The 17,153-nt window shown below is 34.1% G+C and overlaps 2 protein-coding genes across 5 annotated transcripts; both read left to right on the top strand.

Moving 5' to 3' along the window:
• Positions 1-3,881: 3,881 nt before the first annotated feature.
• On the top strand, positions 3,882-7,218 carry LOC132298942 (F-box/kelch-repeat protein At3g61590-like). Of its 4 annotated transcripts, none has more exons than XM_059795324.1 (2): positions 3,882-4,419; positions 5,686-7,218. In XM_059795324.1, the coding sequence occupies exon 2, from the start codon at positions 5,698-5,700 to the stop codon at positions 6,913-6,915; it is 1,218 nt and encodes a 405-aa protein (XP_059651307.1). In that variant the 5' UTR covers positions 3,882-4,419; positions 5,686-5,697; the 3' UTR covers positions 6,916-7,218. The 4 variants fall into 4 exon arrangements, with proteins under 4 accessions (XP_059651307.1, XP_059651306.1, XP_059651303.1 ...); XM_059795323.1 differs by having other exon boundaries at positions 5,676-7,218; XM_059795320.1 differs by having other exon boundaries at positions 3,883-4,419; positions 5,638-7,218.
• Positions 7,219-10,770: 3,552 nt separating this feature from the next.
• On the top strand, positions 10,771-16,325 carry LOC132298941 (uncharacterized protein At5g41620-like). Its single transcript, XM_059795319.1, has 3 exons — positions 10,771-11,553; positions 12,278-12,403; positions 14,454-16,325. Exons 1-3 carry the CDS (start codon positions 11,197-11,199, stop codon positions 15,975-15,977), a joined length of 2,007 nt encoding a protein of 668 aa, XP_059651302.1. The 5' UTR covers positions 10,771-11,196; the 3' UTR covers positions 15,978-16,325.
• The last annotated feature ends 828 nt before the right edge of the window (positions 16,326-17,153 follow it).

The raw sequence follows: 17,153 nt of genomic DNA, 5'->3' as shown, positions 1-17,153 counted from the left end.
AGATGTTAAAGGCGCGCCTAAGCTCTAAAAAAATCACAGGCTCGCTCAGCTAGAGTGCCTCAACTTACTATAAGCTAGGCCCCTTCAATCGGGCTCACATAAAGCCCTCAGGCTCGTACTTTTTAGTAGGCTCCGGGCTCAAAAAAGGCCTATCTTGTATTTTTTTAATTATTTATTAATATCATTTTCTTTTTTACTTAATTACTACTAAATTAAAGGGTTCTATATTATATATAGTATTTTTTAACCCTATGAAATATTTGACAAAATTCATAAATTTATGGTTCACCACTTACGTTAAGTGCAATTACTACTTGATTATAAATATATATAATAATATATGTTTAAGTATGCATTATTATATACACGCGTCTTATTTTGATATAGCTTGCGCCTTATACTGCGCTTAGGCTCCAGAAGGTCTTTGACGCCTTAATGCTCCTTAAGCCTTTAACAACTTATTATAAAGTCTTTATGAACTCATTTTAGGGTATGCATATAATTCATCATCTCAAGAGAGCCTTTATATATATATCTCTCTCTCTATATATATATATTCACATATATACATTTTCTCTCTACGCATTTGGTTTCCACAAATCAAAAGGCTTAGATAACTCTAATGGGGTCATTGAAGTGAAGAGCATTTGGGTGGAGAATCAAGGTTGGAGAAAGAGTTAAAAAAAAGAAGAGATCAAATTGTTGTAAGCTTTTAAAAATCACCTCCAGTGATTGGCCTACAAGGGTAAGAACACCATTCAAGTTTTTGAAAATGGTTTACTTTAAATTCTCACGTCAACTAACATATTCTTAATCAAACTAATTATGTGCATATTTTATCTGAGTTTGGGGTTCAAAATGTGGTTTATGAGAGTTTTCTTATGATTAAACATTAGCTTGTTTAATTAAGAAAAATGATAAGTAATTAATTTGAGAGTGGAACATATCTCCTCCACTCACATTAATATAGTCAAATGTATCTGACTTTTGAACTTTGTATTACAACACTAATTTTAAGCTTATGCTAGATTATGTTTGCTTGATTTTGTAGAGGTTGACACCTTAGTTTGCTTATCCACTCCATATAAATGATTTCTTTAAATATAGACCAAAAAAATGTTATGTGATTATATTTTGGACTGTGAGCAATTTTAGGATTTAGGCATTTGGTTTGAATAATTCCTTCGTATAGTTTCCTCATTTCTAGAATCTTTTGGGGGTTGAGAGTAAGTTTGACCAAAGAAGTTAGTTATCAAAGTAAATCTAGAAAGTTAAATGTAATTCAATTATCATGGTAATTCTTAATTGACACATGATTCAACATGTGGAGGTATTTTCTACAATATTTCACATTTAATGTAAGCTTTACACATTTATTTAATTTGGATTGGTGAGGTGTCAAAGCATCACTTTCAGATGTTTGGTTAACATCTCTCTCAATGTTTCATGTTTGAAATGTATATGGTGGGTTTTCAAAACATATTGATATAATAAACATATATAACAAGACAAAGCATAAACATATTTTTCTGAACTAGTTTTGGGGAGGAATATTGAAAGTGATGCATGACTTAATGTGCATGAGATGGAAAGAGGTGTTCTAGTGGGGCTGTCACTACCTATTGCTTTTAGTCCTCTTTAGTACATTCACTTTGATACCAAATGTTTAAGGTCAATGCCCCATATTCTGACAATGTTGCGTGCATTATTTAAAATAAAGAACTTTATAAATTTCATATGGTTTTATATATATTATATGCATTAGTGAAAGGGTAAATTAATATTTATATTCCGTTGTGTTTTATATTGCTTGTGTTTTATTGAGATTAGCATTGGATCGCATATCCTATTGGACATGTTCTATTCCTTCTCTTGTTTTATATACTATGGAGGCTTCTGACCTAGACAAGAAAAGAGAGACAAAAAAAAATAAAGCAACATGCTGTGCGTAGATTGAAATGTCTTATTTACCTTTTAATAATGCACAAATAGGTCATCTTATTAAATAAACATTTGCAGTGGGGTAGGTCAACATATGCAATACTTGTGGCCACTTGAATCTTGATTTTTATTGAGCAATTTACCTAATAGTGACCTAATTGTAGTTGAGATTCTCTGTTGTAACAACACTTTGATGTACAAAGTGTTTGCAGATATTTTTCATAGTACAACATGATACTATTATAACGAGACTTCGTGCTTATTGAAGATGTAGAAGTGTAACCATAAGTACAAATTTATAAGGCAAATCTTTGTCAATAAATTAAATGACAACCCTTGCTTATATCACCAATTGTATGGAGAAACATATCAAAAGTAGATTTGAAAAGTTGATTTGACTTCCTACTCATCTTACACCCTGCACTAGTTAAATTATTTTTAAAAATTGTTAACTATGTTAATCACAATCTACATATATGCTTTTCATCCAAAGTATAGAAGTTGGTATTGACTCGATGACAACTTTCCCAAACCAATGATCCACTATGATCTACACAATGTACCAAATGTGTTGAGATTTGTAGATCCAAAAATTGTGCTTAATTTAGAGTTTTTAGGTTTTTTAATTTGTCATTGATACCGAAAAAAAAAAACAAAAAAAAGAAGAAGAATATTCTCATTGATAAACTAACATTAGTACATATACTTCATATATTATTATCTTTATGCTTGTGCATACATATCTCTTGACTTTACTACTATATATAAAAATTATTTTGCCTTTCCATTTTCATGTTCATTGAGAATTTGCAAGAAATTGGGAGGATTGAATCATAATGATTCTACACCTAAATCACCATGCATTTACTCGATTGTTATATTGTTTTGATGATTTAATACTTACCAGGAAATAGTAGAGTTTTATATTCAAATTTATTTGTTTTTGGTATAGTCAAGCATGTTAAGTTAATTATACAAACATTAAAGGTTTATCGATGAATCAATATTGCAAACAGGGTTAAAAGTACTCATAGAAGATCGATGAAATCATTTATGAATTTGGGTATTTTTTTATTTTAATTATTTGGTTTGTTATTGCGAATCACTTGGTGCCCAATTAAAAATTACAGAGTTATGTAGTATTCTTTTGAATTGTGAGGATAATTTCATCCCAAGAAAAAAGAAAAAAGAAAAAAGAAAAAGAAAAAGGAGGTTTGGAAAATTTGGAAATTGAAGATCGATGGATGGAACTTGAGTTGAGATTCAGTTAGCCACCAATCTCTGAAATGGGACCTGGTTAGGTAAAGAAGGGCTATTGGTCATAGTGCATTAAAATAACAAGAAATGGACCACCACTATTTTCTTCCACCATCTAAAAAAAATGTGAGAAGAAAAAGTAGAGTGTCCAATTTGGCCTTTAGGGCAACCTTGGTAGAGTTAGTAAAGTAAATACCCTATTCTCTTTTTCTTTTCCTACTCATAAAGAAAAGAAGTTCAGAGAATTCAAAGAAACTTGAAGAAAAGAAGGTAGTAGACCTTGTTAGAGTTAGGAAAGTATATACCCTATTCTCTTTTTCTTTTCCTGCTCATAAAGAAAAGAAGTTTAGAGAAATAAAAGAAATTTGAAGGAAAGAAAGTAATAGAAGAAAGGAATTCAACCATATACAAACTAAAATAAAGTTGAGCAATTCTACCTCAACCCATAACAATGTGATATGTATGAGTGTACTTACGTATTTTTTAATATTTTAAAAATAATATGAATACGTACAATAAATGATAGACGATCGATAAAGTTCCTAAGAAGATGTAAGAATTAACAAAATAAAAAGAGTGTTAACCGTTTATTTAGTTACTTAAAAAATAAGAAAAGAATTAAATTAAAAGTAAAATAAAACAATAGGAATTAGGAGAGGAAAAAAAAAAAAAAAAAAAAGGTAAAAAATATGAAAGGTGTGTTGAGTAGGACAGCATTAGTGTCCTTTTGATTGTGGCCAAAATCCCAATGCTCTCTCTCTTCCTCCCCCATTAAAATCCATTAATCCCTTGAAAAACACCACTCCCTCTCTCTCTCTCTCCCTCTCTCTCCAGCAGAGTATTTGGAAACCGCCTTTCTATTTGATTCCACTACCTGTCGCTTTTGTTTCCACATCAAAGCAACAAAAAAGGATAAAGAAAGAAAGAAAAAGAAAATTTAAGAAGCTCATACCCTCTCTATACATGCGGTGTGTTGCATAGGAAACATTTATCGCTTAGTCCAAAACCGACCCATTTCAGAACCCTTCGCCATTTGTTTGGAATAATCTGTAAGACAACAATTTTATATATCTTCAATGTTCATACTATCTGAAACAAGGGCTACACTCGGTGTTCATCATATTTTTTTCCCATTTTGCTCCAAATCTTGAGCTTTCTCAACCCATCTCGCCAGTTCAGCTGGAAAAGGGTAGACACCACTCATCTCTGTTTGCATTAAAGGTATGTTACTGGGTTTATTTCATTTATTTAAGTGTTCTTTCTGTCTCTGAGAAAATGCTTTGTGGGTTTCTCATTTGATCTATTTGTGTTTCAATTTGTTGTGTTCTTTTAGTTATTATTGCATTAGTCTTTTGCTTGATTGAAAGCTCAATATGGTCCATCTGTTACCTAACATAAAATTATTTTATTATTTTTCATCACAAACCTCTTTAGGGTTTGGTGCTGTGAACTATGAAATTGATTTTTATTTTTAAATAATAATAACAGGGCTTGTGTTTGAATTAATAGACTCGTGGTGGCAATAAATCTGGTCAAATGTGTGTTTTTTTTTTTTTTTTTTTTTTTATATAATATTTTTGTATTGTGCTCTTTGAATGTTTTTCCCTCTTTGGTTACTGATGTACTTAATGTGATCTGAATTTACATAAGCTCTCAAATCCATAAATAGTAATGCATATGTTTTTTTTTTTTCTTCTTAATCTCATAGTCATATTACCTCCATCTCTGTATTCAGGTAGTTTCATCTCATATTAAAGATAATACCTGTTTCTCTTGAATCTCTGTTCATTTCTCTTGTTTGAGATAGAAAATTTTCTTCATTAATCTTATAAACCATTGTTATCTGAACTTTTGTTTGGGTGAAGTCCTGCAATTTGGTTGCTTTTAAGGTTGTATTGGTTGAATTTGTTTTTTTAATTTTTGTGGGGATGTTGTTATGCTTATTTATCTAGTACAATCTTTATGTATATGTATCTGAAAGTGATTTAATTATTGAATCTGAAAGCAATTACTGCTTTAATCATAAGCTCACTGGACAATTTGTATTGTGTATTCATTTATTATATGTATTCCATTCTGACCTTTGAATGTGGAAGGAGGCAGCATGACTTTGGTTTTCTTAATTTGATTATGTTAATAATTTTGTGATTCTAGTTAGATGATAGGCTTATATTGAGTAACAAGAGTGAATATATCTGCTCTTTTTTAATTTGGCTTACTTTCTTAAGCTTCTGGAATAATTTATTTGAATTGGACATGCATGGCATCCTTTTCCTTATTTTGGATATGTTGCCAGGTTATTTGAGTTGGATTGGTCAAGTCCCGGGGTTTGATATCTTCTAATGATTCAGGATAATTTCAAGTGATCCTATTTTCATCATGAGCTTATTATTTAATGACATTAACCTCCCATGAGATGACTTACCTGTATGATTTCAGGTCAAGTCCACGGGTTTGAATTTTTCTATTTTGTTAAGATTGTTTCAGCTCTTCTTGATTATGGAGGGGGAGACATCATGGTTCAGTCACTGCCTTGATGACATTCCGAGAGATGTCAGGGCCTATGATTCATTTCAAGAGCTCAGAGATGAAGGCAACGAAGAAGTTACAACAGTTTCTGTGGATTTAATTCTGCCTGATGACTTGTTGGAGCGTATTCTATCCTGTCTTCCCATTCCAAGCATTATTAGAGCAGCTTGTGTGTGTAAAAGATGGCATGACATCGTTAGTTCAAGAAGGTTTTTGTGGAACTTCTCTCATGTCATACCACAAAAGCCTTGGTATTTTATGTTTACAAGCTCTGATGAACCAAATGGTTATGCCTATGATCCCATAATTCGAAAGTGGTACAACATTGAAATCCCCTGCATTGAGAAGTCCAATTGGTTCATCTCTTCATCATGTGGCTTAGTTTCCATCATGGACAATGATAGTAGAAGCAAGCTATATGTCTGTAACCCAATCACCAAATGCTTCAAGAAGCTGGAGGAGCCTCCAGGTTTTAAATTTTCTGATTACAGTGCGCTGGCAATATCAGTTGACAGAATATCTCATGGTTACAATGTCTCGATTGTGAAATCTAAGCAAGTTCCAGGAAACTTTTTTCAGTGGAATCTCTCAATTCATATATATTTCTCAGATACTATGATGTGGTTGACCCCATTGACAGAGGTTCTGACAGGGTGGAGAGCAGGTGATGAGAGTGTGATATGTGATGGAATTTTGTACTTCTTGATTTACTCCACTGGGGGTCGCATGCCTGAGAGTCGCCATGGCCTAATCAGTTATAACCTCACAAGCCACTCATCCCATGATTTGTTAATAAAAAGTTTTATCCCAGTGCCCTGTTCTCTTACATGTGGCCGTCTGATGAACCTCAAGGAGAAATTGGTAATGGTGGGAGGGATTGGAAAACAAGATCGGCCCGACATAATCAAGGGGATTGGCATCTGGATTCTTAATGGGAAGGAATGGAAAGAGATTGCCCGTATGCCTCATAAGCTTTTTCAAGGATTTGGGGAGTTTGATGATGTTTTTGCTAGCAGTGGTACAGATAACTTCGTATACATCCAGAGCTACGGCTCACCTGTTCTTCTTGTTTTTGACATGAATAAGAAGCAATGGAAATGGTCACAAAAATGCCCAGTGGCAAAGAGATTCCCGCTTCAGCTCTTTACTGGTTTTTGCTTTGAACCTAGGCTTGGCATCATTCCCTGATTTTTTTTCCTCAATAGGATGTGATGGTATTGACAAATTCTTTTTGCACTCCCTGCTTCTTCTTCTTTTGCCTTTTATCTTTTCAGTTATTATGAAGTCCATATTTGTAAAGGTTTATAGAAAACATATGATCTGCTCATTGCGAATATTATTCATTCTTTGCGTTTAGAAATGCATGGATTGATAGAAGTACAAGACTGTTTCTCTGGCTTTTCCTTGCACTACTGTTTCATTTTTTTTTTTTTGTGCTTTTAAAGATGTAAAAGTTGTTGCTTATTAATGTTTTAGTTGGTTCCATTTATACTTTCTAGTTTCTACACTATCAATGATTTATAATTTCCTTATGTTTTTTTTATTTATTTATAAAAATAAGTGGTTTCAGTTGTATATAAAGAAGCTGTGTAAAAGTAAGACTTTTCAATCCCATAATGCATCAGTATCCTATGGCAAGTATATCATTCCTCTTCATGCATGAATACTTACATTCCTGAATCTTCTCATTTTTTTTCTTTCAAACTGCTGTTTTTTGCAGCCCTTTGGCTAGAAAATTTCGGGATGCGCTCGGGTACAAAAAACTGATCATAATTCATTTTATGGTTCTGCATATCTTTTCTTAGGGATCATTGTTTGGTGCAACAGAAAATGTTCAACCATTTAGACTAGATACATCTGGATCGTCACATAGATGGTGAAAAATAGCCATAATATTGTTTCTGTTGTGTTAAACTATCCATAAATGTATCAATGGTGCTGGAAATTTGTGATGAGTAGGAGTATTGTTCTGTGATGTGGTTTGTCAGCAGATTGAATAGTGATGTTCTAGTGGGCTTGTTCTCCAACTGAATGATTGGTGGGCTAATTTGGGCCTCAAGTTTAATTATTCGGGTTGGATCTACATCCGTAATCCAAAAATCTCAAGGCCTGTTCCGGCTCGATGTGCAGCCCTTTGAGATATAAAATTGGTAAGGAAGATTGCTTTATTTGGGCTGGATCTTCATCCTGTCCTAGCATTGTCGAAAGATTGAGCAAAGCCCATTGTTACCGTAGCCCAAAGGATGATTGCTTTGGCTACGATTTTCTGGGCCCACGGTACCATGCTGGTTTTTATTTTAATAGGATTTACCAGGTTGCATGTGACAAGACAAAAACGAAAGGCATCAATCATGGACCATGCGTATCAAATGCTAACAAAAAGTTATTGTGAGCAGCGAATATCATGCTTTTAAGAACCACCAGTACATGTGTAACGTGAATGTCTTAAATTTGACTCCGGAGAGAGAATAGGGCTTGAAATGGAGCGAGTTTGGCCCGAGATTCGATTTCTCTGAACTCTATGTTTTAATGAGTTCAGATTTTAGTTTTGAATCCAAATTAAAGACGCAACGAATATGGATATTTATTGAAAGTTTTATCACAGATTTGAACAGGGTGTGGATTCGAATAATGCGTAAATAGATTGGTATTTATCCGGACCAAATAAATCACCTTTACACCATTTGGATCTTGTTCAAAATATGCAGGTTGAATATGGATCATGTCCATAAGATTAGATTTAAATTCGGATCCAGACATTAATATATATATATATATATATATCTTAACATGAATCCGTTCCATTTCAAGTTTACTCCAGAGATTAAAATTGACAAATGACATTGGAATTCGTCCCTTGTCGGAAAAAAAATTTGTCACACCCAAAATAATCACAATCACAAAAAAAGAAATTAAAATTCTCATCATTGAGTCACATGTAAACAAAAAACAAAGATGGGGCTAAATGGATGAAATGAATTTTGATGGGAAGTTGTATCACGGACTTAACAGATTAGGGACATGGGTAATGCTTAAATAGGTAACCTGCCCATGAATAAGAAGACATCTTACAATGTCCTTTAAAAATTAGTTAGACAACATACGAGCAAGTAAATTAAAATTCAACCTTGAATTTTAATATGGTAGTTAGTTAGACCCAATCTTCAATTGTGTGTCAGTGTCACCCAGAGAATTAAGTGAGATGTGCTGGTGATTGCTCTGGTCTGCAAGGATATAAAGACAATACTCTCATCATTGGCTATGCTGGATACAAATATGGAAATTTGATAACGTTGTATCAAAAACAATTGGACCACATGTTTTATCCTCTTTAATCCCAAGTAAAACTCTGAATGACAGTGAAGAAAGGATCTTATATTTTATTAGCATGAATTTTTTTTTTTTTAAATTATAAAAAATTACTCAATAACATGAAACTTATAAACTTGGTATTTTTTTTGTGAAGAAAAAGTGTATGAAAAAATTAAGTGGTTATAAAAAGTAATTTTTCTTCAAAATTTTCATTTCTTGCTGATCAAACACCTATTCAGAAAATTTTCATTTTCTTCTTTTTTAATTTTTTTTAATTTTTACTATTTCCATCTAACCAGACAGAGCCTCTACAATATTTTGAAGAAAAGTGAACAAAAATCAACAAGCTGGCAATGGAATAAAAGAACGATTGACATAAATTTTATCATTTTCTTTTTTTATTTTATTTTTTTTTTTATTTATTATTTTCATCTGACCAAATAAAGCCCAGACAACATTTTGAAGAAAACTGAATAACAATTAACCAGTTGGCAATGAAATGACTGAGAGATTGACAGAAATTTCACTACTTAATAACCTCTGTGTTTTGGGTGCTGTGGGGGGTTTCTATGGTTAGGAGCACAACAAATGTTGTTCTTTCACATGGTAGTAGCTATGGTAATTAAATTCATATTCTATGGACCACACAACTTTTGGTTTGGTCTGGTCCTATTCTGACAAACCATATTGGACCATCTATACCGTTTTGTCTTCAACATTAGAATTTGTTGCTCCCACTAAAGAGACTAAAGCAAAGGTCCCTAGCCACAAATACAATAGTACAATACCCCGTATAATGTGTCTATGCATTAGGGATGGGATCATGGGACTAACCCAATAAATCTAATTTCTGTCCGAATTGGCTTTAAATTTTAGAATCTAAACTCATTTTGGGCGAAATTTGAGCAAATGTTTTAGTAACAATAGAAATTCAAAAATTCCAAAGAACTCCAAATATAAGAATAATTTATAACTTTTGTATTTAAAATTAGATTATTTATGGTATTATCAACCATGAATTCATCCTATGAGATTATATTATTGCTATAAGATCAAATTATACATAATTTTTTATATTTTTATTATATCTTTAGATTATTTAGGCATGTGAACATAACATTTTATTTTCTTTTAATGCTTATTTGCAGTAGGTTATTAAAATTTGAGATGATCTAAGAAATTCAAAAAATTTGTAAAACCTATTAAGTATAATGCGGCGGTTTCTCAGAAATTGGACTTAGGGCAGATTAAAGATTTAGAACCTTAATTTTGATATAGGCTAAACCCTTACCTGCCCTAGATGTCCATGTCTCCCCCCTATTCTGTATTCTTTCAGTTGTAACAAATCTATAAGGTAACGGTATTGTAATAATTTTCAGCAACTTCAAATTTATTTTTAGACATTTATTCTAAACTTCAAGACATTGAATCATATTTTAACAATCTCAAAATCTACTTTAAATATTATTATTTTTTATTTTAATACATTTAAATTGTATTTTAATAAATTTATTTTATGTATTAAAATATAAAATAAATGTGTTGGAACACCGAAATTAAATTCACTGTGAAATGCTACAACAAAATCAATTTGGCAAAGGGCAGATGATCTTTTCTTCTTGACCGTCGGTGGGTGTTACCTGTCACAGTGTCACGCCTTCATATAAACCGAATGATTAAAAAGCTTAACATACCCTTTTAATCTTCCCCAAATATGCAGTGGCCATAATTAATTAACACCCCTAAGTTAAATAGTATAATCAATCACTCTCTAGCTACTACTACCTAGTACTAACTTTTTGACGAAGCATGGCTGCATCTGCGTAGGAGGGAGAGAGAGAGAGAGAGAGAGGGAGACAGCGAGCCAACATGGAAGGAGGAAATACATGTTGGTGAGAGAGAAAGAGATGAATTTTTTTATCATAAAGAAGAGAGATACATGTGGTTGATAGAGTAAAAACAATTTCGATTTTTGGAGAGAGAGAGAAATGAAAGTTCAAGTAGAAAGAGGGAGGGAGATAGTGAGGGATGGGTGATAGATGGAAGCAACTTAGAGTTTGAAATTGAGAGAAATGAGAAAATTAAATACAAGCACCCAAATGAAGACTTGGGTTTGAAAATTGAAATTTAGAGAGAGAGAGAGAGAGAGAGAGAGAGATGGAGAGAGAAGAAAAAGTTAGAGAGAGAGGGGGGAAAAAGCAGGAATTCATGGGGATAAAGTTGAAACGCGGGGTTTTGGTAGGGAAAAGATTGGGTACTTGTACACCATCACCGAAATGGAGACTTGGGTTTACTCAACCTGATGGTCCTATCAGGGAAGATCTCACCTTGCCCATCACCACCGCTTTCTCTGCTAGAAAACTCGGTGCCAACCTCTGGGAGGTTTTGCCCCACCTCAAGGTCCTCAAAATGAGCAAAGGTGGTGCCAGGTTTAGCCACCACCACCGCCACAAAGATAAGGGTTTCGAGCTTCCTAATAGGGTGGTTGAAACTCCTGATACTCCTCTAGACCAGGTACTACTACTGGATCAACTTTAATTTTGTGATTATATTGGTGCTATGATTGATTGGTTCACATTTGAATCACAAATTTGTTAACGTTTGATTATGGTTTTTTAAGTACAAATGTTTATGTTTTTTAGGGAAATTTTATTTTGTGGTTTGGGTTTTTACTCTGCTGTCTTACATTCTTGTTAATTTAGTTGCTTACATATATGGTCCAAGAGGATAGTTGTAGTGGTAGTGATGTTACGCTCATATTTAGTTTTGGTGGTTTCTAATTCGATTGAAAAGTTATTTTTTTGGATTTATTTGGTCTTCTTATTGTTTGGGGAGTTGTAGATTCATAGAGAATTCAGTAGTTGTTTTTTGTTATTTTAAATTTTCTTCCATAGAAATAATAGGACTGATTCAAATTAAGTTTTAGAGTAAGAAACATTTTAATATGATGTATGATTTTATTTATTTCGAGACATATCTTGCAACAAAAATGATAAGAATATATTTTTGTTTTTGGACACTTAAACTTGGTGGATTATGTATGTTGGCCCTCAAGGAAAGATTCTTGGATCCACCACTGATTATTAGGCTATGACCCATTCAAGAAGTGTTCCATACTTCCATGTAGGGAACATTTCATGATACGAGGGTGTTCTTCACTTTTTGGTGCCCATGAAACTTACCCTCATGGATGGACATTTCCCACTTGAGCTGATCTTTCCCCCATTGCTTGTTCCAGCCAGCAAGTGCAGGTAGCTGGAGAAGACATGTTGCGGCATCATTGATTCAACACCATCGACTGGTTGAAAGAAATGGTTGTGCTCTACAGCCCGTATCTCCCACAAGTTATGGTAGCTCATTGGAGGTAATCTCTCTCTCTCTCTCAACCTGAAAGCCAAACCATGTTGAAAGTTTTTGTGTGGTATAGAATACAATTATGATGGCTACCACGAGAACAGGAGGAATGCCAAAGCAACAATATCTTTGGTTTTATCCTGTCAAAACAATGTTCCTTTAAAAAAAAAAAAAAAAAAAAAAATCTAATCTAAGAAGCCTTTATTTTGTTTCGCTTTTTCCATAGCATGTCCTGTTTGGAATGTTTTATTTTGTGTCAGGGAGAATTCCTTAAGAATAAAAAATAAATAAACTATTTGATGCAGTATCTATCATGAAATTACTTATATATATATATATTTGTGTCTTGTTCTACATGCTATTTTTTTAAAGTTGTTTAATATATATGGTTCAACTCTGCTGCATTGCTCTTAGTGTGTATCCTTTGAACAACCAATATTAGGCTCGAGAAAACAAAGAGGGTTGTGTTGGATAACTGGCAACTAGTGTAGAACCTCTCCTGAATATGTATCCTGAGATTATTCGAACAAATATTTGGGCACTAAGTGACCCCAAATAGTTAGCACTAGGTAGTTCTATACTTTGTCCCTTAATTAAAATTGTCATTTGTTTTCTCAAGTATTTTGATTTTTGGTTTTTTGATTTTTGATTTTCTTTTTGGGATGGGTGGCTGTCTGCAGGCCCGCATATTCCTGTCTTAAAGTAAATCATACTGTAATGAGCCTATATTGATGATAGTCATTCCATTCCATAAAATTTATATTTTGATGAATTGGGATTTTGGGATCACCAGAAGGGCCATTACCCAATGTTTTGTTCCCCTAATCAAGGATGCTTGGAGGGAGAGACTAGACTTTAAATTTGGCATAATATGTGCAAAGTGAATGACCTCAGACTCAAATCCTTGTTCTTGGGACATTAATGAAATTATTTGGAGTAAATAAATTCTGGTACAACATGATGAAAGCTTTATTATCAGCCTGCAACCTCAATTAGCATGAGGATTTTTTTGTGATTTTCACATATCAAGGGTATTCGTCAATTAGTTTTCTAGATCTAAAAGGTTTACTTGTTTACTCTTAAGATAACCTCCTTAATAGATTGCTACTTTTCTTCTTTGCATGACCTAAAAGGTTATTTAAATCAAAATAATTAGCTTGTAAGAATCCTCCCAAGTTATGCAATCTTCTTGTTTTGCCTATTTATAGGACTGTAACTTCTCTTTTGAGGAAATGAAGGAGTTGGAGGTGAGACTGAATAAACCTTCTTCTTTTGTGATTTCACAACAATTTAGATTAAAAGGTGTGACTCTTCTTGTTCTGTGGAAGTGAGATGTCATGACAAATTTTCTCTTTCTTTAATTTATCAAAACCTATCACCCTTATCCAGTCACATACCAAAAATTTGTCCTACATCAATTCAGTATAGGAACGTAGGTTGATAGAGCTGCGGTGTAAAAACTAAAATGCGTCAACTGACTCAAAAGTTACCTTTATAATTGTAATTACAGCAGCAAGGATGCCATTTATCTGACTAGATTGTTATGTTGGACTTTCTGCATCATTCATTCCAATTATAAGAAGAATTGTGGTGTAGTTTCTGTTCATGAATTCTTATTTGTGAGTGCATCTCATTTTAAGTCTTATATATCAGTTATCTTAACTCTTGAGCATTGTAACTAATCGCATGCCTATAAATAAAGTGATGGCCTCACCATTAGATATTCCTATTTGGGTGATTGTGAGAAGAAATGAATGGCCATGATCTGACAAATTTGGACGTTTTTTGGGAATTGTTAAGATTTCTCTGACCATTTTTGTTAAACAAATGTTTCTGCTGGTCTGGATGGTCTATTATAACTGATGATGTTTATGGGGAATAAATTCTTTATCAAGGTCAATGTACTCATATTAGATACAATATTCACTGAATTTGGATTTGTTTACTGCTCTGGTTATCCCATTTGTAATGCTTCCCTTCACTCAGTCCGCCAATCGAAGGCTATTTCATCTAATTTATAGCAGGTGAAGAAATTTAAACCTTTTGTTGTTTCCTCACAGGTGGCACCTTATAACCCTGCTGTCACCCCAACTAGTTCTTTGGACTTCAAGGGTCCAAGTGGGGAGTCAACTTTTAGTCTTAAAACATCCACGGAATTACTAAAAATACTTAATCGGATCTGGAGTCTTGAAGAACAGCACGCATCTAATGTATCACTAGTGAAAGCACTGAAAAGGGAACTGGATCATTCACAAGCGCAAATCAAAGAGTTGCTTCAAGAGAAGAAAACAAGACATCAGGAAATTGATGAATTGGTTAAGCAAGCATCTGAGGATAAAATTTATAGGAAGAACAAGGAACAAGACCGAATGAAAGCTGCAGTTCAATCAGTGAGGGAAGAGCTGGAAGATGAGAGGAAGTTAAGAAAGCAATCAGAAAGCCTTCATCGAAAGCTAGCTCGAGAGCTATCCGAAACAAAATCTTCCTTCTCTGCTGTTTTGAAAGAATTTGGAAGAGAGAAAAAAGCAAGAATATTGTTGGAAGACTTGTGTGATGAGTTTGCTAAAGGAATAAGAGATTATGAACACGAGGTGCGTTCCCTTAAATACAAGTCTGACAAGGATCGCTTTGGTGGGGAAAAGCCTGATCGATTGGTTCTCCATATTTCAGAAGCATGGCTAGATGAGAGGATGCAGATGAAGCTGGCAGAATCTCAGAGCAACCTTGCAGAAAAGAACCCAATTTTGGACAAATTGAGTTCCGAAATTGAAACATTTCTTCGAGCCAAGCGATCTGTTTGTTGCAGAGATAATGATGATTTATCCTCAAGAAGGCCAAAAGGAAATAGCTTACATAGACAGTCCTTGGAGTCCTTCCACTTAAAAGATGCTGCAAGTGCTCCAAATGTGGATGATGAATATTCTACCGGCAGTGATTCACATCGTTTCGAATTAAACAGGGGTTTGAGTGGAAGGCATAACAATGGTGATTCCAAACAACAAGGAGATATTGCTCCAGAAAATCTTCTTGAAGAATTAATGAAACCAAATCATACGAAGAAAAAGGTCCGCTCACGAGATACTATCAAAGGTCGTGATCCATCCGGCTTGCAAATGCAATTTGAAGAACATATGGCTGGGGCCATGTCATGTAATGGAAACAGGACTCAGCTCGTGGTTAGGGAACAGGGAGAAATGGGAAGAGAGAATTCAGTTGAAGTGAGCAATTCCCAAAATCTGGAAACGGGTGAGGTTGCACAAGAATGTTCGCTGGATAGAAAGAATAAGCAAGTCATGGTCCATGGATTGAACTCAAATCATGTGAATAATTCCTCATCACTGGAAGGCGGAAAACCGCATACTGAGAGTAAATGCATGGAAGGTTCTTGTAGTCAGCCCTTTCCAGGTCATGCTAGTCCAGTGCAACAGAGGGTGTCAAGATTCATATCTCCAGCTCCTGAGGTATCCGAATCTTCTTCAAAATTGTCCACGGGAATAAAAGAGAATACCTTGAGAGCAAAGCTGCTTGAAGCAAGGTTAGAGGGCCGGCATTATCGCTCAAAAGCATTTAAAGGTTCCTTTTAGGTTGATCGAACTGTTGTTTGCCTGCAGCAGCATCAAGCTTCTGACAGCGAACTTCTGGTATGTGAATATTGCCAAGATCCTTCTAGCTGAATTTGGAAAGACTTTTCAGTAATTTCAGCGTAGCTAGTAATTTATTTTTTCCTTTGTAATTTAGAATCACATCTGTAAATGAAAATATGTATTTTTTGTTACGTGCTTACCTAGCTAAAAAAATATTAAGTCCTAGTACTATTTGGATCAATGTGAGGCCGGCCTTGTTATGTTTATGTAGAGGTGGGTATTGTTACATGAAATTTTTGAACTTGCAATAATTTTTTTTTAAGGAGCTTGGCAGCTGCTTGTTGGTTACATGACTTGTAAATGAACCAAAAGATACAGTAGTCTCCTGTGTTGACGTAAAAGCATTTCTTTCTCTTCCCACCATGGATCTACTTGGAATTCATAACTTAAATTATGCAACACATTCTCTCTCTTCCCACCATGGATCTTCCTGGAATTTATAACTTATTATGCAACTGTGTTCCGAAGCATGAAATGCAGTATGTTGTGGTTCCCAGAATCACTTTGAGGACCAGGTTTATTTGCATGCTTTCTCGCCTTGGCCCATCTTGCTGGTTTTTCAATTTGATTGGATGATAATTCAAGTCGAACTCATTTGTTTATATCCAGATCATGAACAAGTGAGTTGCATTTTGATACAAGTGACAGTAATTGACCTGAGCTAGTTTATACAATCATTCATTTTCTAACAGGGTTTGGTGCATGTTACATATGGACATTTATTGGACTCTGAATCATTCTTAATCTGTAGCATTGTATATGTTCTTCCCTTTTAAGTACTCTCTAGTATGCATAAGTAACTATGTTGTCACTTTGCTAATTTGGTGTGATATATTTGAGAATGGTTCTCAGATCATGCTGCAGAAATAGTGGTTGGTTCATTGGTTGTTTTTGTCGATGGAATTGACTACAAATGATCAAATGAGTTGGGGTCAATGATTTCTTGTAGAGTCGTGATAGGGAGTCCGACAGTTGGACAACTTCGACTGATTGGGATTGCACTCACATCAAATCAGTCAGAATTGATTAATGTCAGACTCTATATGATTTTCCATGTTTGAACAGACTGCAAAAAGAGATACTAGAGTTTTCATCCATGGGTGGTTGTCAATAATG

Source organism: Cornus florida, unplaced genomic scaffold (genome assembly GCF_030987335.1).
Source record: "Cornus florida cultivar Cherokee Brave unplaced genomic scaffold, ASM3098733v1 CherokeeBrave_3.0.0_Hap2_Chr03, whole genome shotgun sequence".
In the NCBI taxonomy this organism is placed as follows: domain Eukaryota; kingdom Viridiplantae; phylum Streptophyta; class Magnoliopsida; order Cornales; family Cornaceae; genus Cornus; species Cornus florida.
This window is presented reverse-complemented; position numbering and strand designations above follow the sequence as displayed.